At 34.8% G+C, this 20,848-nt stretch overlaps 1 protein-coding gene across 2 annotated transcripts in view; it reads right to left on the reverse strand.

Moving 5' to 3' along the window:
* Nucleotides 1–618: 618 nt before the first annotated feature.
* FGFR1OP2 (FGFR1 oncogene partner 2) overlaps nucleotides 619–20,848 on the reverse strand; it is a 30,700-nt gene continuing 10,470 nt past the window's right edge. Inside the window, exons 2-7 of one of the 2 annotated variants that reach the window (XM_061204702.1) lie at nucleotides 17,951–18,087; nucleotides 15,665–15,782; nucleotides 8,014–8,156; nucleotides 5,536–5,649; nucleotides 2,957–3,070; nucleotides 619–1,263 (exon numbers count right to left, since the gene is read on the reverse strand). In XM_061204702.1, the coding sequence (XP_061060685.1) occupies nucleotides 1,126–1,263; nucleotides 2,957–3,070; nucleotides 5,536–5,649; nucleotides 8,014–8,156; nucleotides 15,665–15,782; nucleotides 17,951–18,085 (762 nt within the window). In that variant the 5' untranslated portion in view covers nucleotides 18,086–18,087 and the 3' untranslated portion in view covers nucleotides 619–1,125. The remainder of the gene's footprint in view (nucleotides 1,264–2,956; nucleotides 3,071–5,535; nucleotides 5,650–8,013; nucleotides 8,157–15,664; nucleotides 15,783–17,950; nucleotides 18,088–20,848) is intronic. The other variant, XM_061204703.1, reaches the window with a different exon arrangement.

The following is a 20,848-nucleotide window of genomic DNA, read 5'->3' on the forward strand; positions in this document are numbered from 1 at the left end:
CTATTTCTAGCAGCTTTTAAAAATTTATATATTGGATATATATTCTGTAAAAAATAAAACAAATACTTATAAATCCAGATTTCCCCCTCACGACCCCCCAGCCCTTTGACTGAAAGGTTATGAGAAACATCTTATAGGTTATGAGAACCAGATGGAACTTAAGAATAGATCTAGAAAAATTTTTTTTTTTAATTTTAACTTACTGTTTCTATATGTCTTAAGCGTAATTACTTAAGAAAAAAAAAAGGTTTTGAGGCAGAGGAATTCCCAATTTACTTTGAAATTACCATACTTATCTTGCTATATCAAACATTTCAACTGTTAGCTAAATGAGCTACATAATATCCTTAAAGATCAACCAGAGAAGAGAACAATCTCATCTTCATTACTGATTAGAACCAAAACTTATTCTTTCAAAGAAGTAGTTTAACCTACTAAATATGTCTCGTATAAGCTCTTCTTTCTTAGAAAGTAGTATTCCTTCTCTTTCATTCCTGAAATATTTCATATACTTAAGCAAATCATGGACAGTTGTTAGCTCAGTATTAATTAGGATAAATTAGCTAAAATTAAATTACCTCTTTTAGTTATGGTGCATATAAAACATTCCTAAGTTTTTCAAACTGAACTTTCTTTGACAAAAATTTAAATTAATGAGAAGGTAGATAGGCAATCATTAAAGCTGAAGTCTCATGGTACATAAGCTATTTGTTAACTTTCACCATATAGGGAGGATATAATTTAGTATGACGATTTTCCATTCACAATACTGTGGCAAAATTTGTATTTTAAAATTGGGATGTTTCTATTAATTCCCAGACATTTGTTGGGGATATTCATGTTTATCCAAGTGTCAACCAGAAAGCCAACAGCACTGCTGAAAGCTCTTGATACATTCAGCAGTCACTGTGAAAATCTTTAACTTGTTCACCAATTAACAAAGGCTTAGCTTCTATTTTTCAATTATAGTTTGGAATAACATCTATGACCATTAACTATGCATTTTCTTGTTGCTATCTTTTAAAAATGTCATTGCCAGTGCACTGTACGTATTATAAAAAAATAAAACAAAGGGCAGCTTGAGATGGATTTTTCTGTTAATTCATTCACAGACTTAAAAGCTCTTCAGCTCTTCCTCAGACTCAGGTCACTATTGGTCACTAATGCTGACAAAGATGTACTTTCCGACACATCATCTTTTCTAAGATTCAAAAATGATTCTCGAGTTATTTGAAGGATCTCTCTCAAGCCTTTATTTTCTTGCTATAAGAAAGCACAAAAACAAAGAAGCAGTCACCAAGCTGGCTACAAGAGTACAAACATCTTAAGAAAAGCCAAACATATGAAGGTATGATAAATAAAAAGCAAGTACTGTAATTGGCAGAAATGTATTAAATGATATATGCAGCTGAAGTTGACAACTTGAATCCAGAGAACACTTTTTTAAAGAGGTAGGAATCATGTATTCAATGTCTTCCACCACTGAAAAGCCTTTTTATTTATGCAGGTATAACTGTAGACAGAACCTCAGAAACAGCCTTATTTTATAATCACAGTATAGAAAATCACAGTAAGAAAATAACACCTAGATTTATATTTGTGTACACTCAGAAAGTCTGAATAATACCCTGGGGCTAAAAGGTCTCAGTACTTTAGTAATTTTATTATTTCCCATGATAGCATGGAATGCAGGGCAAGCCCTGGTTTGCTTCCCTCACTGGAATTTAACAGCAGCAGGGCTGGCTGAATAGATTGTGATATTTTTTAAGAAGGAAAGTTAAGTGACCAAATCTAGCACTGGTAAACAACTTTGCCTTCTTCTTCTAGATTAGTTACTGCAAGAAATTTTTAGACATTTAAAAGTAACTCTCATAATTTATTCTCTACTGCTTTGTCTTTGGTCTTACTTTCTAAGTTTCAATGGTATAAAGCAAAGATCAGCAAACTATGGCCTGGCTTGAGGCCTGTTATTGTAAATTAAACTTTACTGGAACACAGTTGAGTCCAATCTTATTTTTTGTGTGTATAGCTGCTTTTTCATTACAATGCCAGAGGTGAGTAGCTACAACAGAGATCGCCTGTTTGCAAAGCTTAAAATATTTACTATCTGGCCTTTTACTGAAAAAGTTTGCTTACCTTTGTTATAAAGAATGAGAGAACTTTGTACACTTAGAGAAATCATTTTTGGCCCTCTATAACCAATTTCTCCACCATGATTTCAAAATAAAGGTTTTAAAAGTATAAAGGTCTACTCTACTGATTTCAGTTATTCAACAATGACTTGTGCTTTTGCTACCACAAAATAAAGGACAGATGCGATAAAAGCTTTTATATTCCCCAGAAAAATACAAGTGGCCAAATAATATGATTTGTGGACTGAAAACATTTCTCCCTGCATCACTGAGATCTCTAATAAAATAAAGATATTAAAAAAATTACTAAGCTGAAGAAGTATATTCACCTAATAACAGAAGAGACACAGGATCAAAAAAAAAAATCAATTTTCTCAATTACTGGTATAAGTTTACTATTGATCCTAGACTCTTGCATTACTATATAAATGGTCTTGCATTATACACCCATATAACCAGTATCCAGATTAGGAAAAAGAACATTACTAGTATCCCAGAAAGTGTGTGTGTATATATATACATATATATATATATATGTATTTTTTTTTTAAGATTTTTTTGGGACCATTTTTAAAGTCTTTATTGAATTTGTTACAATATTGCTTCTGTTTTTTTAATGTTTTGGTTCTTTTGGCCACGAGGCATGTGGGATCTTAGCTCCCTGACCAGGGATCAAACCCACACCCCCTGCATGGAAGGTGAAGTCTTAACCACTGGACTGCCAGGGAAGTCCCCAGAAAGTATATATTTTAAAGTGGGATATATTTTCTGGCATAAATCTTTGTATGGACAGTTTTCACCTACATGTGCAATTTAAAACTTACCTCAAGTTGAAATATTCGTTCCTGTTCCCTGCAACCCTGTTGCTCGTCAATTTCAATGGCTTTCCTCATTACTGCTGCCATTTCAGTTATCTGGTCAACATGTGCTTGTAATTCCTGAAAAAAAAGAGATGGAAATTGTGAATCAGTGATATACTTTTTTAAAATTTTTGGATCCTCCCCTTTTTATAAAATCTGCATTGCCACTTAATATGAATGTAATATCTTTACATTGCCATTTAACATAAATGTAATATATCAAACAGATATTTACAAGAAAGTTGACTGACCATGAATGTGCTTTTGAAGTCAGATTTCTGTTAGGACTAGGATTAAGGATAAGCAGCACAATATATCTAAACCCACAAACAGGAAAAATACTCATTTCACTGTCCTCTCACCACAAATGATCAGCAACTTTTTTCTGCACCTACATACCCCATTGACAAAAGTAATGGGAAAGATAAGCATTCAATCTCTTTTCCTCCCTGAAGTCTTCATGATTTAAAAATATTTTCTGTATTTTCCATGCCTAAAAATTCATCTCAATTCAATCCAGAACCTTTTCTAGATTATATTCCTCATTGAGAGCAGGAACTGTATATTGCTTATATCTGCCTATTATTTAACATTAGGTACATAATAGATAATATGTATTGAGTAAAATGAACAGAGTTCTGCTTTTAAGTATTGAATATTAAATGGCCTTCTGTGCAAACTGTTCAAAATATAATTTTAGTATAAAATAGACATCCACATTTGTTTGGCACAGCAAGTAGCATAAATTTCTTCCAATCTCACTCTCTTATTCTTTTTTGCACACCTATGATGAGCCAGGCACTGTGCTAGGTGACAGGAATATGAAGCCTGTTAAGAAATGTTCCCTGATTTCAAGGAGCTTACAGTCAATGAAACAGACAGACAAAAGGTTTATAATCAACAGAAACATGAGAATAATACTTTTTTAAATGAACAACTTCTATAGACCATTGTTCACTAGCAATTGAGGGTCATTTTGTTATACTAAGGACAAAACTTAAATATAAAAGTTAATAGCTCCCCAAATAAACATTAAGTCTCTTAAATAGTTGTATATACTCTGTTTGTAAAAAGGATTTGAACGAGACCCCCCAAAACCTACAAAACTAGTAAACTATGGAAGGAATGTAATAGAGAACAAATAGGAATATCTTTAGCAAACCACACATTTAATATCTTCTTAACCAACAAATATACAGATCCTTATATTATTTTAACACAATCTATACAAAGCTAGTACGCAGGAAGAAGGCAAAATAAAAGATTATGCTGTCCAGTATGGCACTATTTAAATTTAAGTTACCTGAAGTCAAATACAATTTTAAGAAATTAACAATTCAGCCCCTCAGTTGCACTAGTCACACATCAAGTACTTAATAGCCACATGTGGCTGGTGGCTTCCATATTGAACAGCACAGATAAAGAACATTTCCATCATTGCAGAAAGGTCTATTGGACAGCTCTGGATTAGATTATGATAGCAAGAATGATATCAAGACAAACATCTGTCATATTCTGTAGTAGTTTAAAAAAAAAAGATTACAATCCCTCCCACTGTAAAGGGAGCCTAATGTTTAAAAGCAAGTTAAGTATAGATAACTGCAGCAGCAAATTGAATAAGGGTAATGAGTAAAAATTTTGAATACCAACAGCTTTCTCAGTTTATGATTTGGTGTCTTATGGCACTGACCTAGGTTAAACGACTACAAGGAAGCAGATAATTACTTGCCTTTAAAATGAAAAAAAACAAGAAACTACTAATTTTTTCAGGACAGTCTGTTTTAATAAAATCATCGTAAGAAAAAAACCCCAATACTTCAAACAGAAGTGTATTTTTATAGGTCTGGTTCCTGATGGTTCACTTATTACAATAAAATCTTCAGGGAAGTGTCATGGATCTCTTAATAGGCACAAGAAGGCAAGACCTGTGCTTTCAAAACTGTCTTAAAGGCAAGAAGTGCTAGCAACATAAACCCTGCACTGTCTTGAAATGCCTTTCAAGAAAAAAAGGCAGTTAAAACACAATAGACACAATGGAGAGGGTACTATTATACTTAATAACACCTAAACAAAGGCAATTTTATTTCATTGTGAACTCAAACTAAAGGACTAAAACTATCGAAAATCTGAATTAAAACAGTTCATTTAACAGTTTGATTGAACAAAATTTTTAGAAAATCAGATTAAAATTATTACCAAGAAAACATCTTTGATGTCCAGCAAGAGGATGACCGTTTGAAGCTTACTAAAATTTTGCATCTATAGCTAACAAGAACAATAACATGAAAGTCGGGCCCAAAGAACCTTTAAAGCCTGCAATTATCTAACAGGCTATGTATAATACAATACACAGAGAATTGATGACAGACTTAAAGTTTCTATACTGAGTATTTTTGCAAGGCTATGAAAAGCACAGCGTTTTTAAAAGCAATTTCATTTATTTGCTGATTTAATTTGGGAGGAGAATTCAATGTAAAAGAACTTTTTAAATGGACCCCCCCTTCCATCCACACCCCAAAAGCTGACTGTTTTATTTAGTGTACATTCTGATTTGCTTCCAAGTGTCTCCTCTGCAGTCCATGTTGAGGTGCTTCAAGGATGTGTCGAGATGCATCAAGGAAGAATCCTTCGGAGTTGTTACGATGCACCATGTCAATCTGTAGTACAGAGTCATTATAATGTTAATACGGATAATATCCGTAATTTAAAAACTGAATGAGTGTTAGTTCATGCGTGTTAGCCAACTGTTTGAAATGTTTGTTTTTTTAAGATTTCCAAAAAGGTAGCAGTTCAAAAATAATGTAAAAATGAGTATTTGAATGAAAATGAGTTCTCCTCAAACTTTTTATTGGTTTTTAAATGTGTGCTCAAAAACTTCTAGGTGAGGACAAAATTCTATGTTACAGTAGTCTCAAAAGGGTCTCTTACTCCAAAATGATGTTACGTGTAACTTTGTTTATTACCCCTAAATGTGTTATAAAATTATTTTTGTGTTTAGGCATATCAGAGCACTAGTACCTAAACATATCTTGGAAGCTCATACTTATCATACAAGTTTCTCTGCTCACCCACTTCTGCTTGTTGACCCCAATAATTAATTCAAGGCTAGATTTAGATGGATTTGCTACCTTTCCTTGCCACTTTCCCAGATTCTCCTCATGAGAACTAATCTTGCTTCCTCTAGTATTCCAGTAATAATTCAGATCTCTATTTTAGGATTCATCACATCCTACCTTATATTAGATAATCATGTTTGTGTCTGTATCTCCCAATACACTGAAAGCTTCTATGGTAGAGTAATAAACTTATTCATTCATCTTATTATTAATAATAACTAAGCCAGTGCAAGTGTTAATAAATATCTGTTTGAATCAAAGTGTCTCCTTTTTGGGAAAAATCAAAATCACAAACATTAATATGTATTAGTTAGAATTAATAACAAGTAACTGAACTGTCATTTCATGGAAGGCAAGAATCAGCACTTAGATGAAGAATTCAATTGACATAATTGAAAAAGGATGATTTACAGTTATCTTAAGAAATGTTTAACTTTGCTAATTAATAAAACAGCTGTGATGAGTGGTAAACTCTAATGTGTTTTAGAAAACATTTGCTTCTGACATAGCTGCTACCACAAGAGACTAGCTAGCTTCAGTATCTTATTCTTAAGCACTAGTTTGCCAGAGCATTCTCTTTAGATCTTAAAAAATTTGTTAAGTTGTTAAACATAAGGGCCTTTTGGAATGTCTCAAGATTATACTTATCTTACCAATAATTTTAAGTCAGTTCATATTTGTACCTTAAAAAAACCTCTTAAATTATATATTTAAAATTAAATTTTTTATAATGATCTCATTAACAACAGATACAGTTTATAGTCAAAAGATTGCCATTTAACTATCCAAGGTTTCCTTTTGGATAGGAGATGAATAGCATAATTAGATAATATTAAAGCCACATTTATTTTTATTATTTTACTATTTGACACAAGAGCTGTCTATTACTAACTTCCTTAATATGTAGAGTTGAATTTACATATTAAAGCAATTCACTAGGTATTTAATTTTAATAGAATTAATAATTAAAAAATACCTACAAGCACCAAGATGGAAGAAATATAACATTTTAAGGAATCTAAAAAGTGCTTCAATAATCGAGAAAGATAAAAATGTTATATGAATATTTCTTAAATAATATTAGTTATAACTAATAGTTAGCTCACCATTATCCAATACAGATAATGGCCTAGTAGTCACAATCTATTCTAATATTTTTATTTCACACCAGCAGTTAAAAATCAGTTTAAAATAAAACATAAACAGAAAAGGACTATTCTACCTGTTTTCAAAACAGGTGCTAGCAAACACAGGGATCAGGAAGAGTATGATGAACAGCAGGAAAAACACTAATTTCTAACCAGTTCAGCTCTGTCTCTAGAAATGATATTAAGTGATATGTGATGGAGGAGGGGGTGGGGAGGCAATATATTTTATATATATATAAATATATACATATATTTGATATATATATTTCCTCTCCCCCCCACCATGGCACTTCCATTAATAATCAGGAGTATCTATAGTCTGGATGAATTAACCTCATTCAGAAAATAGTCTTAAGAAAAACAAATCTACCTTTAGCTGTTTTCAGATTTTTAAAAAAGTTTTAAGCATTTAATTTTTGTTTTTGCAAGAGATATCAATACACAAATTAGAAGAAATATTTCTTACAAGCAGATAACCTTATAAAAATAATTTTGAATTGAACAGACTTACCTTTATTTCCCAAATAAAGTTTATTTTTTAATATATATTAAAGCTACTAGGGAAGAATGGGAGTTAGAAGAGTAAATCAAACAGAAAATGACACATAACATGACAAAAATAAGGAGAAGAAAATGTCAAAAAGAGAAGTATTCAATATCATGTAAGTAAGATTCCATTGTTTTTTTAAAAATCTGAACACAAGTTAACCAACTGTCCTTCTTTTCTATTTCAAATTATATTTACAGAAAGGATTACCTTGGTGTGCTGCTCTTTTAACTTCATTATTATCCCTGGATCATCTTTTTTGCTAGCCATTAGCAATCTAAACATTTGCTCTCGATACTTGCTCATTATAAGTTCCAAGGCAGACTGATGTTCTTCCAGGGATGTACGTAATTCTATCAAAAACAACAGTATATTTTATTCAAACTTGAGTTCAGGATGTACAAAATATTCTCTTCCACATTACATTTATCAAAAAAGCAATTTATAACGGGGGTATTTTAATAAGAAAACATGAGGTACAAAAATCTAGCCACATGGAAATAAAGGATACCAAATGGAGTCCTTTATTAGTTCTCAAAATGACCATTTTAAACTCATTTTTTGAGAAATCATTTTAACAAATATTTACTGAACAGGAATTAAGTATCAGATCATGCTCTATATTAGGAATACCAAAAGGCCATAAAGCTCAGAGTCTAGTGGAGAAAATAAAACATAAATAATTATAATACAATGTGATAAGTGTAGAGTGGAGCTCTATCCAAATACATATAGAAAGTCTGTGAGGAAAAATTGGTGAAAGCTTCACAGAAGTATAGTACTGAGATCAACTTGCATTCCTTGAAATGAAAAATAAATGACAGGGCGTTCTAAGCAGGGAGGCATGAAACTGGATGGTGTGTTCGGGAAATCGTTCAGGGTGACAAGATCAAAGGTTTCATGGAGAAGAGAAGTATGGGAAGAATACAAAAAAGGCTTGGAGTCGACTTTGAAGGCCTCTGGATAAAGAAATAGTACACAATGAAGGTTCTTAAGCAGAAGAATAACATGATCAGATATATTTTTGAAAAATCAATCTGATGCCTGTGTTGAAGATGGATTGGAGGGAAAAGACACTGAAATCAGGGAGACCAATGAGGACAGTTCAGGCGAGAGACTATGAACACCTAAGCTGTGGGCCAAAGTGGTGGGACTGCAGAGAATGAAACTGAGTTATTTCATAGGTAATGACAATGATGCAAACTGGATATTGAGGGTGAGAGTCTAAGATCCAAGTAAGGTAGACATTCATATGTAGGACAGGATAAAGAGCAATAAATATCCTCTCTATCTGGGGAGCTACCTTGATCACACGCCTCTTAATCACCACATCAGAGCCTTTTGCCCTCAGCTGTCTATGGTTCTGGTTCTGCGTGGGCTCCAACTGACTTCACATGGGAGCAATCTGACTTCAGGCTTCTGCCTGGCTTCCGGCTAGCACCTTGCACCTCTGCCTTCACCCTTGAGTTACATAGCACAAATGAAACTGCCTTTCACAGCTAAGCTAAAAAAGTTTTATTACTCAGTACTGAGAGTACTGGCTGACACAAGGGAGGAGATGTAGAGTGTCAGGTCCATTAAAAATATGCTATCTTAATCCTCATCCAAATCTGAGAAGAGGATATTATCCATTCCATCATCTGGATGGAGAAACTGAGACTCTGCAAAGGATAAAATATTTCTCCAATTTAATAAAATTCAACTGTAAAAAGAGTGATGAGTGACCCAGCAAAAACAAAAAATAGATGTGTGATAGCAGCAAGAATGGAGAAGAACTGAAGACGGAGTGAGTCAGGAAATGTGTAGGTATGGCTGCTAGTCCTTGGGTGCCTCAACATTCCTTGTTGTTTCCTTCCACACTCCTGAAATAGTGCCTTCACTGCCTTTTCCTCAAAGTCCCAGCTAAGCATGCTGTTTCCTAGTGGAACCCTAAATAATACAGCAGCCGTGTGGGTGACAGGGTCTTGGTGCTCGGGCCTGGTGTCACGTGGGAGAGCTGAGTTCAGCTGGGAGAGCTGAGTTCAGGACACTGGACCACCAGAGACCTCCCAGCCCCACGTAATATCAATCAGCAAGAGCTCTCCCAGAGATCTCCATCTCAACGCTAAGACCCAGCTACACCCAACAGCCAGCAAGCTCCAGTGCTGCACGCCCCATGCCAAACAACTACCAAGACAGGAACACAAACCCACCATTAGCAGAGAGGCTGCCTAACATCATACTAAGTTCACAGACATCCCAAAACACACCACCGGATGCGGCCCTGCCCACCAGAAAGATAAGATCCAGCCCCACCCATCAGAACACAGGCACCAGTCCCCTCCACCAGGAAGCCTACACAACCCACGGAACCAACCTCACCCACTGGGGGCAGACACCAGAAACAACAGGAACTATGAACCTCAGCCTGTGAAAAGGAGACCCCAAACACAGTAAGTTAAACAAAATGAGAAGACAGAGAAATATGCAGCAGAAGAAGAAGCAAGGTAAAAACCCACCAGACCAAACAAATGAAGAGGAAATAGGCACTCTACCTGAAAGAGAATTCAGAGTAATGATAGTAAAGATGATCCAAAATCTTGGAAATAGAATGGAGAAAATACAAGAAATGTTTAACAAGGACCTGGAAGAACTAAAGAGCAAACAAACAATGATGAACAACACAATAAATGAAATTTAAAATTCTCTGGAAGGAATCAATAGCAGAATAACTGAGACAGGAGAACGGATAAGTGACCCGGAAAATAAAATAGTGGAAATAACTACCGCAGAGCAGAATAAAGAAGAAAGAATGAAAAGAATTGAGGACAGTCTCAGAGACCTCTGGGACAACATTAAACACACCAACATTCAAATTATAGGGGTCCCAGAAGAAGAAGAGAAAAAGAAAGGGTCTGAGAAAAGATTTGAAGAGATTATAGCTGAAACCATTCCTAACATGGGAAAGGAAATAGTCAATCAAGACCAGGAAGTGCAGAGTCCCATACAGGATAAATCCAAGAAGAAACACGCCAAGACACATATTAATCAAGCCATCAAAAATAAAATACAAAGAAAAAATATTAAAAGCAGCAAGGGAAAAGCAACAAATAACATACAAGGGAATCCCCATAAGGTTAACAGCTGATCCTTCAGCAGAAACCCTGCAAGCCAGAAGGGAGTGGCAGGACATATTTAAACTGATGAAAGGGAAAAACCTACAACCAAGATTACTCTACCCAGCAAGGATCTCATTCAGATTCGACAGAGAACTTAAAGCCTTTACAGACAAGCAAAAGCTAAGAGAATTAAGCATCACCAAACCAGCTTTACAACAAATGCTAAAGGAACTTCTCTAGGCAGGAAACACAAGAGAAGGAAAAGACCTCCAATAACAAACCCAAAACAATTAAGAAAATGGTAATAGGAACATACATATCGATAATTACCTTAAGTGTAAATGGATTAAATGCTGCAACCAAAAGACATACACTGGCTGAATGTATACAAAAACAAGACCTGTAAATATGCTGTCTACAAGAGACCCACTTCAGACCTAGGGACACATACAGACTGATGTGTACTGAGGGGATGGAAAAAGATATTGCATGCAAATGGAAATCAAAAGAAAGCTGGAGTAGCAATTCTCATATCAGACAAAATAGACTTTAAAATAAAGACTATTACAAGAGACAAAGAAGGACACCACATAATGATCAAGGGATCAATCCAAGAAGAAGATGTAACACCTGTAAATATTTATGCACCCAATATAGGAGCACCTCAATACATAAGGCAAATGCTAACAGCCATAAAAGGGGAAATCGACAGTAACACAATAATAGTACGGGACTTTAACACCCCACTTTCACCAATGGACAGATCATCCAAAATGAAAATAAATAAGGAAAAACAAGCTTTAAATGACACATTAAACAAGATGGACTTAATTGATATTTATAGGACATTCCATCCAAAAACAACAGAATACACGTTCTTCTCAAGTGTTCATGGAACATTCTCCAGGACAGATCATATCTAGGGTCACAAATCAAGCCTTGGTAAAATTAAGAAAATTGAAGTCACATCAAGTATCTTTTCCGACCATAACACTATTAGACTAGATATTGATTACAGGAAAAAAACTGTAAAAAATACAAACACATGGGGGCAAAACGATACGCTATAAATAACCAAGAGATCCCTAAAGAAATCAAAGAGGAAACTAAAAATTACCTAGAAACAAATGACCATCAAAATATGATGACCAAAAACCTATGGGATGCAGCAAAACCAGTTCTAAGAGGGAAGTTTACAGCAATACAATCCTACCTCAAGAAACAAGAAAAATCTCAAATAAACAACCTAACCTTACAACGAAAGCAATTAGAGAAAGAAGAACAAAAAACCCCCCAAAGTTAGCAGAAGGAAAGAAATCATAAGGATCAGATCAGAAATAAATGAAAAAGAAATGAAGGAAACAATAGCAAAGATCAATACAACTAAAAGCTGGTTCTTAAAGAAGGTAAACAAAATTGATAAACCATTAGCCAGACTCATCAAGAAAAAAAGGGAGAAGACTCAAATCAACAAAATTAGAAATGAGAACGGAGAAGTAACAACTGACACTGCAGAAATACAAACGATCATGAGAGATTACTACAAGCAACTCTATGCCAATAAAATGGACAACCTGGAAGAAATGGACAAATTCTTAGAAAAGCACAACCTTCCGAGACTGAACCAGGAAGAAATAGAAAATATAAACAGATTGATCACAAGCACTGAAATTGAAACTCTGATCAAAAATCTTCCAACAAACAAAAGCCCAGGACCAGATGGCTTCACAGGCGAATTCTATCCAACATTTAGAGAAGGGCTAACACCTATCCTTCTCAAACTCTTCCAAAATATAGCAGAGGGAGGAACACTCCCAAACTCATTCTACGAGGCCACCATCACCCTAATACCAAAGCCAGACAAAGATGTCACAAAAAAAAGAAAACTACAGGCCAATATCACTGATGAACATAGATGCAAAAATCCTCAACAAAATACTAGCAAACAGAATCCAACAGCACATTAAAAGGATCATACACCATGATCAAGTGGGGTTTATCCCAGGAATGTAAGGATTCTTCAATATATGCAAATCAATGTGATATACCATATTAAGAAATTGAAGGAGAAAAACCATATGATCATCTCAATAGATGCAGAAAAAGCTTTTGACAAAATTCAACACCCATTTATGATAAAAACTCTCCAGAAAGTAGGCATAGAGGGAACCTACCTCAACATAATAAAGGCCATATATGACAAACCCACAGCCAACATCGTTCTCAGTGGTGAAAACTGAAACCATTTCCACTAAGATCAGGAACAAGACAATGTTGCCCACTCTCACCACTATTATTCAACATAGTTTTGCAAGTTTAAGCTACAGCAATCAGACAAGAAAAAGGAATCCAAATTGGAAAAGAAGTAAAACTGTCACTGTTTGCAGATGACATGATACTATACAGAGAGAATCCTAAAGTTGCTACCAGAAAACTACTAGAGCTAATCAATGAATGTGGTAAAGTAGCAGGATACAAAATTAATGCACAGAAATCTCTGGCATTCCTATACACTAATGATGAAAAATCTGAAACAGAAATTAAGGAAACACTCCCATTCACCATTGCAACAAAAAGAATAAAATACCTAGGACTAAACCCACCTAAGGAGACAAAAGACCTGTATGCAGAAAACTATAAGACACTGATGAAAGAAATTAAAGACGATACAAACAGATGGAAAGATATACCATGTTCCTGGATTGGAAGAATCAACATTGTGAAAATGACCATACTACCCAAAGCTATCTACAGATTCAAAGCAATCCCTACCAAACTACCAAAGGCATTTTTCACAGAACTAGAACAAAAAATTTCACTATTTGTATGGAAATACAAAAGACCCCAAATAGCCAAAGCAATCTTGAGAAAGAAAAACAGAGCTGGAGGAATCAGGCGCCCGGACTTCAGACTATACTACAAAGCTACAGTAATGAAGACAGTATGGTACTGGCACAAAAAGAGAAATATAGATCAATGGAACAGGATAGAAAGCCAAGAGGTAAACCCACGCACATATGGTCACCTTATCTTTGATAAAGGAGGCAAGAATATACAATGGAGAAAAGACAGTCTCTTCAATAAGTGGTGCTGGGGCAACTGGACAGCTACATGTAAAAGAATGAAATTAGAATACTCCCTAACAGCATACACAAAAATAAACTCAAAATGGATTAAAGACCTAAATGTAAGGCCAGACACTATAAAACTCTTAGAGGAAAATATAGGCTGAACACTCTGACATAAATCACAGCAAGATCCTTTTTGACCCACCTCCTAGAGGAACGGAAATAAAAACAAAAATAAACAAATGGGACCTAATGAAACTTAAAAGCTTTTGCACAGCAAAGGAAACCATAAACAAGATGAAAAGACAACCCTCAGAATGGGAGAAAATATTTGCAAATGAAGCAACTGACAAAGGATTAATCTCCAAGATTTACAAGCAGCTCATGCAGCTCAATATGAAAAAAACAAACAACCCAATCCAAAAATGGGTGGAAGACCTAAACAGACATTTCTCCAAAGAAGACATACAGATTGTCAACAAACACATGAAAGGATGCTCAACATCACTAATCATTAAGAGAAATGCAAATCAAAACTACAATGACGTGTCACCTCACACCAGTCAGAATGGCCATCATCAAAAAATCTACAAACAATAAATGCTGGAGAGGGTGTGGAGAAAAGGGAACCCTCTTGCACTGTTGGTGGGAATGTAAATTGATACAGCCACTATGGAGAACAGTATGGAGTTTCCTTAAAAAACTAAAAATAGAACTACCATACGACCCAGCAATCCCATTACTGGGCATATACCCTGAGAAAACCATAATTCAAAAAGAGTCATAAACCACAATGTTCATTGCAGAACTATTTACAACAGCCAGGACATGGAAGCAACCTCAGTGTCCAATGACAGATGAATAGATAAAGAAGATGCGGCACGTATATACAATGGAATATCACTCAGCCATAAGAAGAAATGAAACTGAGTTATTTGTAGTGAGATGGATGGACCTAGAGTCTGTCACACAGAGTGAAGTAAGTCAGAAGGAGAAAAACAAATACCGTATGCTAACACAGATGTATGGAATCTAAAAAAAGTGGTTCTGACGAACCTAGGGGTAGTACAGGAATAAAGACGCAGACGTAGAGGATGGACTTGAGGACATGGGGAAGGGGAAGGGGAAGCTGGGATGAAGTGAGAGAGTGGCACTGACATATATACACTACCAAATGTAAAACAGATATCTAGTGGGAAGCAGCTGCATAGTACAGGGAGATCAGCTCGGTGCTTTGTGACCACCTAGATGGGTGGGAGGGAGACGCAAAAGGGAGGGGCTATGGGGATATATGTATACGTATAGCTGATTCACTGTTATACAGCAGAAACTAACACAACATTGTAAAGCAATTATACTCCAATGAAGATGTTTAAAAAAAAAAGAGCAATAAGTACGATTTAGGCATAATGGACTAGAAATGTCAAAAAGTAACTTTAACTGGCTATTTTCCCATTTTATTTTATCTATTTATTGTTTTTTTGACCACACCGCACAGGTTGCAGAATCTTAGTTCCCCAACCAGGTACTGATCCCAGGGCCACGGCAGTGAAAGTGTGGAGTCATAACTGCTGGACCACCAGGGAATTCCCTATTTTGCCATTTTAAAAAATATTAATTGGTCCCAAGTTGATAGTACAATTGCAGATTAAAGCTCTCTTTTGATTTGCTATACACAGTGATAATATAGCTTGCCTTTGTTCTCTTGTTGCAATTCTCTGATTTGTCTGTTTTCTTGCTGGATTCCCATAACTAATGTGGACCGTGGCCGATGTCTTGCAACTTCATTAAGTTCTTGAATTTCTTCTTGATACTAATGAAAAGATTTTTATTAAAATGTAAGAGAAAATATTTGAAAATATGTATCTGATATATATATATACACACACACACACACACACATATATGTATATTTGATAAAGAACCCTTACAACTCAACAATAAAAGGAAAAATAAGTCAATTTAAAAATGGGCAAACAAGTAAGTTCTGAGGATGTAATGTACATCATGGTGTCTAGAGATAACAATACTGTATTATATACTTGGAAGTTGCCAAGAGAATACATCTTAAATGTATACACACACACACACACACACATCGGTAATTATGTGAGGTGATGGAGGTATTAACTAACCTCATTGTGGTAGGTAATCTTTTCACAATATATACATATATCAATATATATTGTACACCTTAAACTTACACAATGTTGTATGTCAAGTATATCTCAGTAAAGCTGGAAAAAAATGGGTAAAGGATTTGAAGAGACATTTCTCTAAAGAAAATACACAAATGGCCAATAAACACATGAAAGATGCTTAACATCATTAGTCATTCAGGAAATACAATTCAGTGTAACAAGGAGATACCACTTCACAACCACTAGGATGAGCTTAATCAAAAAGCAAGTAATAACAAGTGCTGGAGAGGATATGGAGAAATCGCTCTCATATACGGTTCATGGGAATGTAAAATGATGTGCCTGCTTTGGAAAACAGTCAGGCAGATGTTCTAAAAGTTAAACGTAGAGTTATAAGACCCATCCATTCTAACTGAACTAGGTATACACCCAAGAAAATTGAAACCATATGTCCACGTAGAAACTTACACACAAGTATTCATAGCAGTATTATACATAATAGCCAAAAAATAGAAACCATCCAAATGTCCATCAACCAATGAACAGATAAACACAATGTGCTGTATCCTTACAATGAATATTATTTAGCAATAAAAAGGAATGAAGTACTGATACATGCTACAACATGGATGAAACCTGAAAACATTACGTTAAAAAAACAGTCACAAAAAGCCACATATTGTATGACTCCATTCATATGAAATGTCTAAAATAGGCAAATCCGTAGAGATAGACAGACTTGTGGTTTCCAGGGGCCAGGGAAAGGGAGACCTAGGGAGTAGCAGCTAATGGATATGGGCTTTTGGGGTGATGAAGTGTTCTCAAACTAGACAGTAATTATGGTTGCACAGCATGTGAATATACTAAAGTCCAATGAACTGCACTCTTCAAAAGGGTAAACTTTATGGTATCGTTCTTAACTCTGGTTGTCAAACCCCCTTTTTTACAACTCAATACCAGATATATATGCTCACTGGAATGCATGAATCAAGGTAGACAGGGATGTATGTAATGTGTTTAGGGCAACAAAGTTGCAAAACAAAATAAGTAAACTTCCTTCACTATTTTCAGCAGCTTTGTTAAAAGCAGTAACCCTGGGTTGCTTCCTTTTACAAAAGGGATGCATTTCTAGAGAGTAAGCTATGAATATATATTTTCCTCCAGTGATTTCCATCATAATATCAGAGATTTTATAATTCTTAGAGTTGAAACTCCTTATCAAAAGAGGGCTTAAAATAGTAGCTCACTGGAAAGTTCTTACATACAACAGTAAGGATAACAAGAAGTGAAGCCCTTTTTCTTTCCTCTTTAACTGGCAGCATTAAATGAAAAATAAGGTAGCAAGTACAAATGCAGTAACTGCAAAAGCTGGAAACCAGATATTGCTTTGCATCATTTTCAAAAACTATTTTATTGTTAAATAGTGTCACCTAAATACTCTTATAAAGAAAAATATTTCTACATTATAAAAATAGGAGACAGAGCAAAATATGTGTCAATTATATAGTAAAAGATATTATCTGGTCTCTGTCAAATGTATCTAGACCTAAAAAATTCATATATTTTCCAAACTCAAATGTGTATCACTGTCAGAAAAGTGCTCAAGTCTATATGTTTTAGAATATGTATTGAATATATACACATATACATGCCAGCTGAACTTGACAAAATTACAGTTCAATCTAAAGTAAACTGAAGCACACAAGTCAAGCTACTTTTAAATTTTAGAGAACATTAAAAATAATAAAATACTAATTAAGCAGAAGTTTACAATTCAAGCAACACATAAATATCAATGACTGCTTTTTTAAAATGGACTCAGCAAGGAAAAACATCAAACCTGCTTCATAGCTTCTACTCGTTTGTTGAGAGCTGTGGTCTGCTCAATCAGAGATTCTGCTGCATCGTCGTGATCTCTCAGTCTTTCAACAAGGGCTTTAGCATCAGCAAGTGCCTTCTCAATTGTGCAACTCATTTCTAAAGGAATATGTATAATTAAAAATGAAAATCAAGATTCAAAACAAAGCTGGCATAGCATCTTATTTTAGTTTCACATTAACACAGATATGCTTAAGCTACGTTTGTTACTGGATTGCTCACTGTCTCAGAAGAAAAAAAATCTAAGAACACCTGTGGCTTTGATTCTGTTAAGGCAGAACAAACTCAAAAGTGAATTTATAATATTCAAAAATTACAATGTGTATAAATATGTATAATTATATAATTACATATATATATATATATACATATATATGTGTGTGTGCGTGATCATACGTATATGATTTGCAGACATAATCAGAATGTATTTAAAACACCCTGAATTTATAGCGGGGAAAAAAAGTACACATCCAATGAATACATTTTATGTTATAAAGAAATTGTGCTCTTCATAAGGGCAATCCCAATCTTGTCATTTGTAAAAAATGTCACTTTATTAGTCTTTATTCTGCAGTCAATGACTGTCAGGTCTCTGACCATAGACCCTTCCTAGCCTCTGCTTGGTCAGGTGACCTGAGACACTATTCACAAATGCACACTACTGACCAGCCAAAGTGGCCTCTATGTGTCATGCTATGCTCAAGTGTCAACCTCCTTCTGGAGGAACTTTGGCTTCTTATATAAAATTGCATTATAATTCTAACTCTTGCACTTTCCTTAGTGAATGGCAAAGAAAGTTTTAACTTAGAACAACACTGGCCATTATGGGAAACTTCTGAGGTCTTAAAATCAATAATTAATATGCATAAAAGGAGCTCAAAAAATTAGGAGGCAAAACATGAAGCAGCCAATAGTTATTGTAGTTTCTTCAACTGGTATGCTGAGACCTCAAAACAAAATTTTAATCTTAAAATAATGTCTCTCAAAAACTTTAACCTTCTGAAACTTATCATTCTTGATTTTTTCTCTTTGTACTAAGTGTCACCTTACTTTCTATATAAGCTACTCTTTCTTCAAGATTTTCTCAAAAAATAAAATTACACTGTAAAATTACTAGGCCAGAAGCCAGGTCTATAGATATTAAATTAAAACTCAGGTATAGAACCAAGTTAAGGGCTATAATGAAGGATTTTCATCAAGTTTAGGAAGACAGAAATTTGCTACAGAACGTAGGACTTAGTTAGATCCTACTGCACTGGACTATAGTTCAGTTAATTATTTGCCCCTCAGATACAGAAAAATGCAGCAAGTACAAAAGAGATTTTAAATAACCCAACTGTGTAACATTTTAAAAGAAGGAAAGAAAACACATCAGGCCATTTTAGCAGGCTTTCATTTAAGGTTATATAGCAAAGATTCAAAATTGTAAACTAAATAAAGATGAAAAAACCTTCAAACAGTATTCTTGGTTGTACCCAACAGCTGAAGCAAAGGGTATACTGTCCTGTTATTATAAACAGGTTTAAAGCTGAATAAAAAGATTTAATCAAAATAAATTAAAATGTAAAACTGCCAATCTAGAAAATATTCACGACTAGACATTTCCAGAGAGCTTTAAGAATTAAGCTGGAAACTAATATGATTTCTGTCTCTCTAGATAAAACAACCAAAAGATTTGTCCTCTAATATCTAGGAGATTTAGATAAGCGTACTTCAAAATACAACAAGCAAAAGGGCAATTAAAGGAACCAATGCCTTGTACTGGCTAAAACACAAAAGGACAGCCATTCAAAATCTATCTAAGATGCTGCTCCTAGGGAGACATTAGCCTCCAATAATGCCTTGCCCTTCCTCTAAACTTCCAAGGGGAATAATCTAAAATTATAGATAGGTAATAGTATGGCTTTCCTATTTATGTGGGAGTTACTATATCTCCATATCTCCCATCAATCCCACTACTATAGAACACCAGATTCTTCAGAGTAAAATTTTAAAGTTATTTGTGGAAAAAAAAAATTAAAAAGAGAAAAAATATTTGTCTTACAGTAAAAATAACTGGTTGTAACAGATGGTGAAAGAAAATAAAAAGAACAAAGTCTAGAGAAAGTTATAAAAGATCTGAGAGAAGTAAAGTTTATCTTGATTTAATAGAACAAGTCAAGTATGAGGAACCTCTGACAGTCCTAGGCTCCAACCTAGGATATTGTTAAATGATACTGTTGGGACTACCATGAGAAGAATACCTCTTTATGCTTTGTAACAACATGACATCTACAAACAATAGATAGGATGCGTTTCCAAATAAAATGCACTAAAGTTCCTATATATGATCAGAGGATGGGTGATCTAGACATGAGAATACCTATACTGTGTGTAATTCAGTAAGTTGTCCTCTCCCCAGAAGCCATGCTCACAGAATTCTCTGGGCAAAGGAATCTACAGAGCCCTGAATCTAGATGGAATCTTTCCAGATAATCATAAATCTTTCTTTTTGAAATACAAAAAAGTTGGGACTTCCCTGGTGGTCCAGCTGTTAAGACTCCGTGCTCCCAATGCAGGCGGCCCAGGTTCAATCTCTGGTCAGGGAACTAGATCCCGCAATGCCACAACTAAAGATCCCGCATGCTGCAACAAAGACCCCGTGTGCCACAACAAAGACCCTGCACAGCCAAATAAATAAGTAAATAAATAAATAAATATTAAAAAAATTAAAAAAGTAATATGAAAAAGTTAAGCTGTGTTCTGCGAGTATCAACTTGACAACATGGCACCAAAGACCCACTGCCTATTAAATCCTATGCTTTGATTCAGTAGCTAAGGCTCACCCTCCTTGCCTCAGAGCAATCACAGGCCTCAACTA

This window comes from Eubalaena glacialis, chromosome 11 (assembly GCF_028564815.1).
Source record: "Eubalaena glacialis isolate mEubGla1 chromosome 11, mEubGla1.1.hap2.+ XY, whole genome shotgun sequence".
Lineage (NCBI taxonomy): Eukaryota > Metazoa > Chordata > Mammalia > Artiodactyla > Balaenidae > Eubalaena > Eubalaena glacialis.